Raw genomic sequence first — 12,099 nt, forward strand, 5'->3', positions numbered from 1 at the left:
CAGGCAGCCCCTGGGATGGCAGTGCATCGTTTCCATGGAGATGCATGGCATGGAAGAGGTCCCCTTGATTAGGCTGCCGTTTCCAACCGTGGAAGGGCGTTTGTTCTTACGTGAAGTCAGAGGGAGAGCAAACTAGGTGTTTGGCCTTCCAGCCCGTTGGTTGGGGACCCCTGCCCTTGGGCTTCATCCCCAGATACAGCAGAAAGAAACACAGTTTTCTTAATGCCTGCTCCACACAAAACCCGAGATGGAGCAGAATTTACCCATTCTTGAATTTCTAGAGCAGGTGATCTCTCATAATACCTTCAGGGCTCACGGAGGGCTTGGGGAGGGGAGATAGGGCTCCATACGGTCCCCCGTCCTGCATGTGAGGGCTGGGCCTGTGTGCCCTGAGCAAGGGCTGTCCAGAAGTTTCCTCCAGGTTCGACAGTGCTGAGAAGGGCCAAATGTCCACAGAATCCCAAGGGGAACAGGAGAGGGAGCTTGTGTGTGTGTGGCGGGGGGAGGGGGTAAAATGTACATAACATAATTTTTACCATCTTAACCAATTTTTAAGTGTACAGTTCTACAATCATCACCACCATATGTCTCCAGAACTGTTTCATCTTCCCAGACTGAAACTGTCCCCACTAAACTCCCCAGCCTCTCCCCCAGCCCTGGCCCCCGTGCCTCTCCTTTCTGTCTCAGTGACTGCCTCACGGTCCCTCCCATGAGTGGGATCTTACAGGATATGTCCTTTGGTGACTGGCTTGCCTCACTCAGCACAGTGCCCCCGAGGTTCATCCATGGTGGAGCCTGTGTCAGAGAGAGGCCTTTTGAATCCCCCAGGGAGGGTCTGGTGATCATTTCAGATCTAGTGTCCAGGCAGGGCGTGGACTGTGTCTGATCCACGTCTTCTGGTTTCACGATCCTTTCAGCAGGCACCATGGGCCACAGCCCCCTGGCGGTCACTGCCCTTCACCTGGGCCATCTCTCCTCACAGGTGCACATCCTCATGGGCTCCTGTTACAAGACCAAAAAATTCCTGCTCTCCCTGGCAGAAAACAAGCTGGGACCCTGCATGCTTCTCGCGCTGAGGGGGAACCAGACCATGGTGGAGGTAAGGAGCCAGCCCGGTCCCAGCAGTGCTGCCGACTCGCCGGCCTTTGTCCTTGTTGTTGGAGCACCTCCTCGGGGCCCAGAGCTTGTGCTGGAGCTGAGGACAGGCAGCGGGCAAGGCAGGCACAGCCCAGCCCTCCTGAGTTTAGCGGGAGCAGGAGGCCGTCATCAGATGATTTGTTAATGTCACTTTAATTTCACTTGTGATCTGTGTTGGTCCAGGATCGGGCATGTTTCTGTTCCATTTGTCTGCTACTGCAGAACAGACCACCCCCAGGTGGGGGCTTCAAACACTAATACTCATCTGTTTTACTCATGGGTCTTGGGGTGACTGGGCTCAGCTGACCACTTCTCACTCTGGGTCTTTCATGGGGTCACAGTCATTGGGATGGGCTGGGTCCTCCCAAGGCTGCTTCCCTCACGTGTCTGGCACTGGGCTGAGGGGACTCCACCAGTGGAGACTGGAGCAGGTGGGGCTCCCAGGTGGCAGAAAACAAGCTGGGACCCTGCATGTCCACACAGCAGTCTTGGTCATAGCCTTCCCACCCACCAGGGAGCACATGCCAGCCCAGGTACTCATATCACTTCTGTCTCCCTGACAGTCCCCAGATGTCTGGGGCTCCCAGAGCCACTGTCCAGAGAGAGATCAGGCAGAAGTCATATCACTTTAACTCAGCCTCAGAAGTCAGGCAGCATTACTTCTGCCACTTTCCACCCATTAGAAGTGAGTCACCAAGGCTGGCCTGTAGTCAAGGGGATGGAAATTAGACTTCATCTCTCACCGGGAAGAGCATCAAAGAATTTGACCACCTGAGCTTCCTGTGCAAGTGAGAGTTATGGTGGATGAGATTTGAGGACCAAGGAGGAGTTAGCAAGAAGGCAGGAGCAGAGCATCCCTGGCCGTGGGGACATCATATGTCAAGGCCCTGTGGCAGGAGAACAGGGAGGAGGCCAGGGTGGCTGGAACACGGTGACTCCAGAGGATGAGAGGCTCGGGATGCCGTAGACATGTGTGAAGAGCCTACCAGGTACTCAAAGGTCCTGGGGAGTTGCTCGGCGTTTGATCCACATGCTTGTTCCAACCACCTTGTACAGGGGAACTTGCGGAGAGAGGACTGAGCAGAGAGATGGAAGGCAGATGTTCCCCAGGGCGCCAGCTCAGTGTCTTGAACATCTACTATGTGCCAGGCACCAGGGGAAGAACGAGGGATAGAAAGAGGTGTCTTGTCTTTTGGGTTCTGCCAGCCCTCAGGGGCCGGGTGTATATTGTGCCTACACGTGTTTACCAGGATGTACTGTGCACTCAGTGAGTGTCCACTCACGTTCCCATGGCACAGAGGGGACTCTGGGTAGGCAGTTTGCCCACCATCACACAACCGGAAGTGCAGAGGGCAAGGGAGAGAGCATGGTTCTTGATTTTTGCTGTATGACCTTGGCGTGCACAGGGCATGCTGAGCTTGGCCCCGTCTCCGGGCGTGTGGGGCTGCTGGGACAGGCCGAGGGTTTGGGCCCAGAGTCTCGGGCTGGCAGTAACACGCCTCCCGGCTCTTGCGGGCAGATCCTGTGCCTGATGCTGGAATACAACATCATTGACAACAACGACACTCAGCTGCAGATCATCTCAACCCTGGAGAGCACAGGTGTGGGCAAGCGCATGTACGAGCAGCTGTGCGACCGGCAGCGGGAGCTGAAGGAGCTGGTGAGTCCGCAGCCTGACTCCCGGGGCTCCCGCGCTCAGCCAGCCTGAGCACGGCTGGGTGTCGTGGGGCAGAGCCCAGAGACTGTGGCACCTGTGCGGGCCTCTGTCTCACTGAACGCTCCTCCAGACCCAAAGGTGTCGGAATTACCAGGCAGGTTACCAGATGATCAGAGAGGTCAAGTCCATGGGTCAATGTCAAACAGCCCATGTGTGGCCTGGCCAGGGCTGCATCCTGTCTCGGCCTCAGAGCCATTCATGGCAGTCGCTGTCTCTGCACACCCTCCCTCCCCCACATCCTGTAGGCCCTTCATTTCAGCGAATGGAGGCTTAATTTCCAAATGCCAGCACCCGCACCTCTTGGCCAAAGGATTTTCCCTGTCCACGTGCACAGCAGGACAGAAGGGGTAAAGAATTCACGCCCCCCTGGTCTCCTGGAACAGCTCTTAACCAATGACTAATGGGAGAAGATGTATAAATACTCACCTTAAGGTGGGATCTCCCTGAGACGTGACTCCTCCACTATGTCCCAGGGGCCCCAGGGGTAGATGGGGTAATAACACCCTCTTCCTTTAGTGGCCTACACAGCCTCACTTCCCCACCCCCCTGCTGGCGTTTCTTGGGATCACCCCTCTAATAAACCACCTGCCTTCGGATATCGCCATGGGGTCTGCCCCTGAGACCAAGACCACCGCGTTGCCTTCTACTACCAAGAAATACAAATAGTGCCATGAGAGGTGTTAATAGAGGCGGAGACACAGGGTGGAGTCTCAGGGAAGAGAGTCGGGGTGTAATCAGTCTGACTTCTGTTGCAGCAAAGGAAAGGCGGGCCCACCAGGCTAACACTGCCCTCCAAGTCCACAGTGAGTTGTTTTCATTCTCCAGCCGGGCTGGGTGGAGGGAAGGTGGGTTCGTCCTCCCTGGTGGGGAGCAGCAGACATTGTCTGTTGGAGGTGATGGGGGCAGGTGAACAAGGACCCCGTGGTACTTGACAAGCCAGCTTTTCCAGGAGGGAACTGGGTTGCAGGAAACCACACATTATGATAAAGATTATAGTTGATATTAATGTTGCTATGTTATCAGTTATTCATAGTAATGGCAATAATAGCTAACATTCATTGAGCATTCACGTATCAGATACTGTACTCATAGTTCATTTTATCTTCACAACAAGCCTATGAGGTTGATGCCTCTTTCCTTCCCCATTTTACAAAGTCTTCAGGGATCTTATTTCCTTCTGTCTTGCTGCCCGACTGACCTTGGCTCATAGCTTCCACTTCATGGTCCAAAAAGGCTGCTCAAGCTCCAGCCATCTTGTCTCCATTTAAGCCAGGAGGAAGGAGGACGAGACAAAGAAGAACATGCCCCTTCCCTTTAAGGACCCTCCTGGAAGTCCCACTGGACACATCTGCTTATATCCCATTGTCCAGATTTTAGCACATGGCCTCACCTGGCTGGAAAATTAGCCTTAATTCAGGGCAACCAAGTGGCAGCTAAAACTCAAGGATTCTATCACAAAGATGGAAAGGAAAATGGGTATTACCCTCAGTGGGCTCAGAGTCTAGTGCTTCCATACTCACTGATCTCTGTTGGTTTTAGAATTGGGGGGCCTCGGTGCTTGCAGGTGGGAAAAGGGCGCGAGCTGCCATCTGGGAAGTGAGATGGTTGGACTGACACATGCACACACGCCTGGGGGAGGGACATGGCCTCAGAACACCCCAGTCATGACTCAAGGTGTGAGTCACAGCACTGAAGGCTTTCTCCTGGCCAGGCAGCTGCCACCCATGGAGACATGCACCGAGGCAGCCCCACCCTCCCTGACGCCCCTCCCTTGGCCCAGCCCACTGGGCCATGATGTCCCCCCAGCTGCAGCTTTCTTGGGGGGAGGGGAGAGGAAGGCCCAAGGCCTCTCCTGAGACCCCGCCTGCCCATCCACATTCATCCATCTGCAGGATGCCGACTTGGCTCGTTTGCTGAGCTCTGGCTCCTTTGGAAACCTGGAGAACCTCAGTTTGGCCTTCACCAATGTAACCAGTGCCTGCGCTGAGCACCTCATCAAACTGCCTTCTCTCAAGCAGCTAAACCTGTGGTCCACTCAGGTACAGGCAGCCTGCCCCGCACCCTGCTCCCTGCCCCCTCCCCCCTCCTCCCTGCCCACTGGGCACCCCTGCCCCATTCCTGCCCTGCACCCTCCTCCATGGCTGGCCTTTCTGCCCAGAACCCAGGGGTCCAGTTGCTTGATCACACCACCGCCTCCCCAACTCAGCGCCCATGTTCCCCAGAGTGTCCGAGGCCAGAGGAAGTTTAGGCTTTCGTGAGCCCACTGGCCCGTTTCACAGTTAGAGTTGCCAAGGCCCCAGAGCAGGGATGTGCTGGGCAGTCTTAGAGGTGCTGAAAGGTGGAGCCGACATGTGCAGTGGGGGTGGAGGTGCAGCTTGTGGATCTGTTTGTTATAACAATGACCACAGTACCCAGTGCCCGCTGTCTGTGTGCAGCATTGATTGAGCTGTTAAGCACTTGGCGTGGATCAGCACGTGTGGTTCCCCACCTCCCGTGTGAGGTGCAGACCCTGCAGCACCCTCACCTCACAGCAGAGAGTGTTCCCAGCTGTCCTACTGTCCCACCCAGAGGGGGGCTGCCCTGTAGCCACGAGTCACTGAGTTCAAAGTGCCCCCAGACAGATGGCAGCACCATCTCCTGGCGGGGCCCTTGTCTGGTCCACGTCCACCGGCAGAAGCTGGATTTGAACCCAGGGCACTGGAGTCTCTGAAGAGAAGTGAGAGCAGGTCCTGAGGTGTGAAGGGCCCAGGGCCTCAGGACCATGATCTGTCCCTGTCTCCTTCCTCCACCACTGCCCCAGCCCCAGCCTCGGAGTCGAAGCCCCAGGGGGCCCCGGGGACCAGAGTTGGTCTCCAGGCTGAGAGGGTCTCTGCCCCACAGTTTGGAGACGCCGGCCTGCGGCTCCTGTCGGAACACCTCACCATGCTCCAGGTGCTGAACCTGTGCGAGACGCCCGTCACCGACGCCGGCCTGCTGGCTCTCAGCTGTGAGTCCATTCATTCGTTTGTGCATTCATTCATTCAGTCATTCACGTGGCAGATGTAACACCACGCACCAGGCGGTGTGCTGGGGGAGTTCCCTGCCCTCGTGGAGCTCGTATTCTAGAGGAAAAGGGAAAACATGAGTTAAGGCCCAGCCCAGACCCTCCTGATGCTGTCACGCCGGGAAGTGGTTAAAAATGCAGACTCTAGGGCCCTGCCCCATACTGCTAACTCAGAAACTGCGTGAGTGACCCTCACGCACATTAAAGTTTGAGAAGCACTTCCCTGGTAGAAGGAGCCACAAAACACACGAGGAACCGAGACTTGCCGATTCCTGTACCTTAACCCGAATCTGCTGACCTCACGTCTTGGGCGATGTGGAGCCTGGGAGTGTGCACTTCCCGGTTTCAGGTTTGGATGAGAGGCCCTGTGCTTCAGCTGGGAGGAATCAAGAAAGGCTTCCCAGGGAGGTGACTGGATCTGAGGGTGAAAGATGTGAAGTGGCCAAGGGGGAGGCATGCTGGGCAGTGGCCATGACTCCTGCAAGGTCGGTGGCACGTTCTGGGTGGCTGGGGAGGGGTGAGGGTCCTCCTGGGCCTCCAGCCCCTCCCTCGGTGCCTTCAGGAGTGGGAAAGCACACTGCGTCTTCAGCGGGCTTTCTGTGCTCCCCTTGACGCAAAACCGAAGTGTGAGACCTGCTTTCGAGGAGCTGGGGCCTGAGTCAGCTTCTAGTAGGAGAGCTTCTGGGGTTTCCTTGAGAGATTAGGGCTTGTCTGCAGTGTGGTAGGTGAGCTCTGGGGACATTTGGAAGTGGGCAGTGCAAGGACAGGACAGAGGAACCAGAAGGGAGGGAGGCTCAGAGGGCAGGGAGAGGACAGAGGCCCAGTTCAGATCATCACCCACCTGAAATAAGATGTTCTGTACTTAATGGCCCCTGGCTTTGCCTCTGAAACTCCACCTCCTCCACCCTGTCTCCTAAACAGAGGCCTTGGAAACTCAATCAGAAACCCCAGCTTGATGATCTTGTACCTACAGCTGCCCCTGTGGGGGTCTCACTGACCTAGTGACTGTCTGTCTGTCCTTGTACAGCCATGAAGAGTCTCTGCAGCTTGAACATGAATAGCACCAAGCTCTCGGCTGACACCTACGAAGACCTGAAGGTAATCCCATCTTCCTCTCTTCCTTCCTTCCTTCCTTTGCAAGTGTGAAGGTCCTGAGGCAGAAAGTGTTGGCACAAACTGACTTTGTAGCAAATGAGACTAGAAAGCAAGAGACAGACTGGGACCAGATGAAATAAGCCCTCATAGGTCACGGAAGGACTCTGGATTTCATCCAAGTTCAGTGGAAAGCTTTCAGAGGCTCTAAGCAGGGTGATGAGTTGCATTTTTTAAAGCTTGTTCTGGCTGTTACATGGAAAATAGGTTTTTGGAGTGTAAGAGTAGCAGCATGGAGAACTTTTGCAGTCACATAGGTGACAAATTAGAATCAAGGAAAGAAAGAGGATCTGAATTGTGGAAGGCAGGCATATTTTGTTTGTAAAAAGGCGTGTCTTGTCAGGGTTGGATGGGCTGGGCCTTCAACAGGCTCCTGGGCCCAGAGGAGTGGGCGTGGCCGCAGAGCCAGCGCCCTGGGAGGGAAGGGCTAGGCCAGGAGACACAGATGGTGCCAGGAGCTCACGGGCACCTGGGATCCCTAGAATCCAATGGAGGGGGTCCTCCACAGCTCTCAGCCGAGGCCCACCACCAGCAGGACCTCCCTTCTAGCTTCCCCTCCAGCTCAGCCAGACAGGCAGCCTGGGGTGCTCACTCCGTGGCCAAGCCTCCAGATGCACCACCTACTGTGTGCCAGGCCTGCGCTGAGGACAGAGACGCCAAGGTGTGGCTGGCTCACTTGTGCCCGGCAGGAAGCTCAGTCCCGGCAGACAGAATATCATAGCAAACTGAGGCAGAACGGGGCTCTTGGGCCAGCAGGGAGGGGATGAGGGGATGGCCAGCTCTGCTCATTGGGGTGGAAGAGCTTCCCTGAAAGGGAGTCTTAAGAAGTGAGTCTGCCAGGCAGGGCAAAAGAGGGAGACTGCTAAGGTGCCCGAGGAGCACGTGGAAAGCAGAGGGTAGGGGCTGCGGGAAGGGCCAGGGCAGGCGGCCAGAGGGCCTGCCCAGGGGGCTCAGACCCCGGTACCATCAGCCTCACTCAGAGGTCATCGGACAGGCACCTCCCAGACCTGCCAAATCAGGTGGGCATTTTAGCCCCAACCCCAGGGACCTCACTGAAGAAGTAGAGGTGTTAGTGCTCCAGAGTCCAAGTGGGAAAGAGTTGTAATGAGCCAGCCGCCTGGGAAGAAAGGTCCCATTCAGTCGGCGTGCACCTCTCACACATTTGGGAGACACGTGGTGCTGACTTGATGATCCTGGCCAGTGATGCCCGGCCTCTGTTTCAAGGACTCAGGGCAGACTGGAGGCTGCCTGCCATGGGGGAGGCGGCCTCCACTCTGTGCCAGGCAGGTGAGGCTGGGCAGTTCTTCCCAGTTTTCAAGAGAACCTGGAAATCTAGATTCTTCGGTTGCAGTCTCCTAATTTTGAAAGGCTGGCCCGAGTGTTTTTTAAATAATACTGCACTGGTGACTGCCAGCGTAGTTGATAACCTCTTGCTGGGCAGTGGGGAGCCATTGAGGGTTGTTGAGCACTGGAGAGGAACAGTGAGGAATTGTGTGTGTGTGTGGTGCATGTGTTAAAAGATCATACTGGCCAGTGCACAGGAAAGCTGGGGAGGCAGGAAGTAAAGGCAGGAGGCCAGTTAGCAGCCTCTCTGTACAGTGAAGGCTTGTTCAGAAAAAGCCAGCTGTTTATAAAAGAAGGCTGAGAGAAAGCACATCAGGTGGCAGGGATGGGAAGCAGGAAGCAGGTCTCGGAGGAGCAGATGTGATCCTGGAGTCCAGCAACAGTGGGAAGGCTCTCAGTGACCCCTAGCTGTAGCTTATGGACCCCCCTTCACTCTTCCTGCCTGACCCCTGACAACCGTGAGGCCACAAACAGTGGTCAGAGTAAGAACAGTCCCGTCTTTAGAGCACGTGGCATTGTCTTGGACAGGGCGCTCTGGCTTTGCGCTGCATTTGGGTTTAGTCCCTCGCACCGTGCTCTGAGCCCAGGACTGGACTCGGATTCCATCCACAGATGAGGAAACCATCTCCCAGTGGCCGGGGCTCTGCCCAAGGGCACTCGGCAGCAAGTTGCAGGGCTGGGCCTCACACCCGGGGCTTCCTGCCCTCGGGGGCTAGCCACATCCCACCTGCTGGGTTCTCCCTGAGGTCCTCCAGCTCCGAGCTCAGGAGCCCCCAATCGTGGCGAAGTGGGGACATGGCGGGAAGGCCAGCCACAGCCACCAGCATGGGTGGAGCTGGGCACCGACAGAATCTGGAAGGGACTGGATCCTTCTCGCTTCCCTGTAGGCCAAGCTTCCCAACCTGAAGGAGGTGGACGTCCGCTACACAGAAGCCTGGTGAAGCTCCCGCTCGGCAGGAAGGAGTTTGCATCTGCAACACATAACTCTTGACTGATAGCCGTAGAGCAGCGGGGCCGGGGTCCCACCCTGCATCCTGGCTGTGAGATAGATGGGGGAGTCTTTCTGGGGGCAGAGGGCGGAGGGGGGAGGGGGTGGGGAGGGGTCTGTAAGCACGCCCAGCCCCCACCTAATTCTTTTAGCTTCATAATCGGAAACCCTGACCTGATCTAAAACGGACTTTGTAGCAACCAGAGGAGCGTCAGCAGGTCCGGGAGAGGGTGGGGGTGGGGGGCTTGGGGAGGGGGGACCCTTTGTGGATTTTCTTTGCCTTTGTGTTCAATGCCGTGTGGGAAAAGTCAACTCCGATGCCACCATCACTCGACCGACCCCGATGGGTCTGGAGGCCGAGGAAGGATGCTTTCTTCCTCTGAGGCCCCACCGAGAACTCACCCTGCCACCATCGCATCGGGACCAGACCCAGACACCGTCATCGCACCGTCCTGTGTCCTCGCCATTGCTATGCAAAGTGATCCTTGTTGTACATAAGATTTAAATAATGCGCCTATTTAAGAAATGTTGACAAATTGCAGGTCTGAGACCTGCCTCTTATTTATGACGTCTTTGACCCTCCCGCCCGCCCGCCCACCGGCCACCCTGGCGTGTAGTACTGTACAAACCAGTCAGCTGTCGGGGGTAGTGGTAGTATTCTTGTTATTTTTTTAAAGGAAACAAAACAGACAAAAAAAAAAAAAAAGAACCTCCTTGGAAAATTAATTGCTTTTTCGTAATGGATTCTGTATGCTAATGCTCTCTTGTCTGTCTCTCCGTCCCTCTGCCCGCCACCGTGCACTTGGATTCCAGAAGTCTCCAGTTTCCTCACGGGTTGGGGGTCAGGCTGGGGGAGGAGAAGTGGGGTCTCCACTTTGTGGTCTTGCTCCTTCTAAGGCCCCAGCTTTCTCTCGGCCCCCTTTTACACGTTTGGAGGGGGGGTGCTAACCTGTCCTCCCGTCCATCCCATGGGAGAGCTGCCCCCACCCGCTCCCCCGGAGCGCTCCCATCCCTGTGGCCTCTACTGTTCCCGTCCCGACTGAGACTCTGCGACCTGTGGCCTCCCTGCCGTCCTGTGCCTCCCGTGGTCCCCTCATGCATGCCCGCCTCTTTGCATGGTCTCTTGGGAGAAGAGAGACGTCTCCTCCACCAGCCTGACCGCCCACCCCACCCCTCGAATGTGACCACTGCAGCGCAGACGCCCCTTCTACCCTTCTGTCCCCTCACCTGCCCTGGAGACACACCCGCCTCCATTTCTTTTATAAACAAGCCCTCACTGTACAGAACAGCCCTCATGGTTTACTTGGGGTCCCCTCTCCCCCAAGCCCCTTCTTCTGTTGGTTTAGCACAAACACCCGCCTCCGGCACCTCCAGACCTAACCCCCAATCAATGTAATTGTTTTATATATATTTAATCTTATTCAATGGAAACCATGCTTTTGTCGTTTTATACTTTGCTAGGTAGACTTTATTACCCCCTGACTATGCCCTCATTTTTTTAAAAAAGGAAACAAAAGAGAAATTGGGTTTCAGTCTTAACTCATTTTCCGTGCCAGGTTTGATTTCGTGTGTGCGTGTGAGTGTGTTCCGTTCTGTGTTTTGTTTTGTTGTTGTTGTTGTTGTTGTTGTTGTTTTCTGTTGTTTGGTTTTATTTGCTCCCCTCCAGTCCCGTACTTTACAGCACTCTGGTGCAGGAAGAAGCAGAAGCAAAAAAAGAAAAAAGAAAAAAAAAAAGAAAAAACTTAAAATTAAAAAGAAAAAAAAGAAGAAGAGCCGAGACATGCCACCTTTTCCCTTCGCACTGTTGCTTTTCCTGATGGGTAATACTACTGTCACGTAGCTGTGTTCAGAGATGTGAAATACTTTCAGGCAAAAATAAACTGTAAGTGACTCATTGACATCTGGCCTTTCTGTGTGGCTTTGAGGGGGCTTTGCAGGGGGCAGGAAGGGGCGAGACTTAGGTTAAAAGTCAAGGACTCATGGCAGAGCCTGGACACCCACATCAAGGCATCTGGGGTGTCTCACCCCTGGTGCTGTGGACACTTGGGGCCAGGTCATCCTTTGCTGTGGGGCCACCCTGTGCATCGAAGGATGGTACATCCTGGCCCCGACCCACTATATCCCAGGAGCACTGCCCCCCCCCCGCAGTTGTAACAACTGAAAATGTCCCCAGTGTCCCCAGGGAACAGAGTCACCCCCCCCCCCCGGGGAGAACCCAGTCACCGACCTAGGCTGCTGTGAGGCAGGGTCTCAGGGGAGCTCTAGTCCATAGCTTCTCAGACCAACCTGAGGGTCTCCAGAAATGCAGGTTCTGATTCCCAGGGTCTGGGTAGGGCATGAGACTGCATTTCTGAGGACCTCTGGATGATGTGGAAGCTTCTGGTTTGTGGAGGGCTCTCTGAGGTCAAGCACCTAGACCATCCAGCCAGCTGCCTCTTCCCCCCAATAAGAAACGTAATTCTTCTCTCCACCACTGTCCTGTGGCCCCATCACTCACTCTGCCCCACATCCAATCTATCGCTGGCCTGCCCAGGCCGCCCCAGAATGTTCCTGAGTCTCCACCATCTGTGCCTCCACCTCCCCACCCTCAGCAGACCCCTCATCTTTCTCCCAAGGACAACTGGTACAGGTCCCCCCACACCATCTTCCTACCCCTGTGACCTCCCTGCCTCTGCACACCTGCTCCCCATCCATCCCTTAGGTGGGCAGCCTGTCAGT

The 12,099-nt window shown here is 55.6% G+C and overlaps 1 protein-coding gene across 3 annotated transcripts in view; it reads left to right on the forward strand.

Moving 5' to 3' along the window:
- CMIP (c-Maf inducing protein) overlaps positions 1 to 11,279 on the forward strand; it is a 222,158-nt gene extending 210,879 nt beyond the window's left edge. For all 3 annotated transcript variants that reach the window (XM_072967806.1, XM_031680870.2, XM_072967807.1), the window contains 7 exons: positions 983 to 1,099; positions 2,657 to 2,797; positions 3,610 to 3,657; positions 4,747 to 4,893; positions 5,735 to 5,840; positions 6,925 to 6,995; positions 9,281 to 11,279. In XM_072967806.1, the coding sequence (XP_072823907.1) occupies positions 983 to 1,099; positions 2,657 to 2,797; positions 3,610 to 3,657; positions 4,747 to 4,893; positions 5,735 to 5,840; positions 6,925 to 6,995; positions 9,281 to 9,334 (684 nt within the window). In that variant the 3' untranslated portion in view covers positions 9,335 to 11,279. The remainder of the gene's footprint in view (positions 1 to 982; positions 1,100 to 2,656; positions 2,798 to 3,609; positions 3,658 to 4,746; positions 4,894 to 5,734; positions 5,841 to 6,924; positions 6,996 to 9,280) is intronic.
- Positions 11,280 to 12,099: the final 820 nt, after the last annotated feature.

The sequence above is a fragment of the Vicugna pacos genome, chromosome 9 (assembly GCF_048564905.1).
Source record: "Vicugna pacos chromosome 9, VicPac4, whole genome shotgun sequence".
Classification (NCBI taxonomy): Eukaryota; Metazoa; Chordata; class Mammalia; order Artiodactyla; family Camelidae; genus Vicugna; species Vicugna pacos.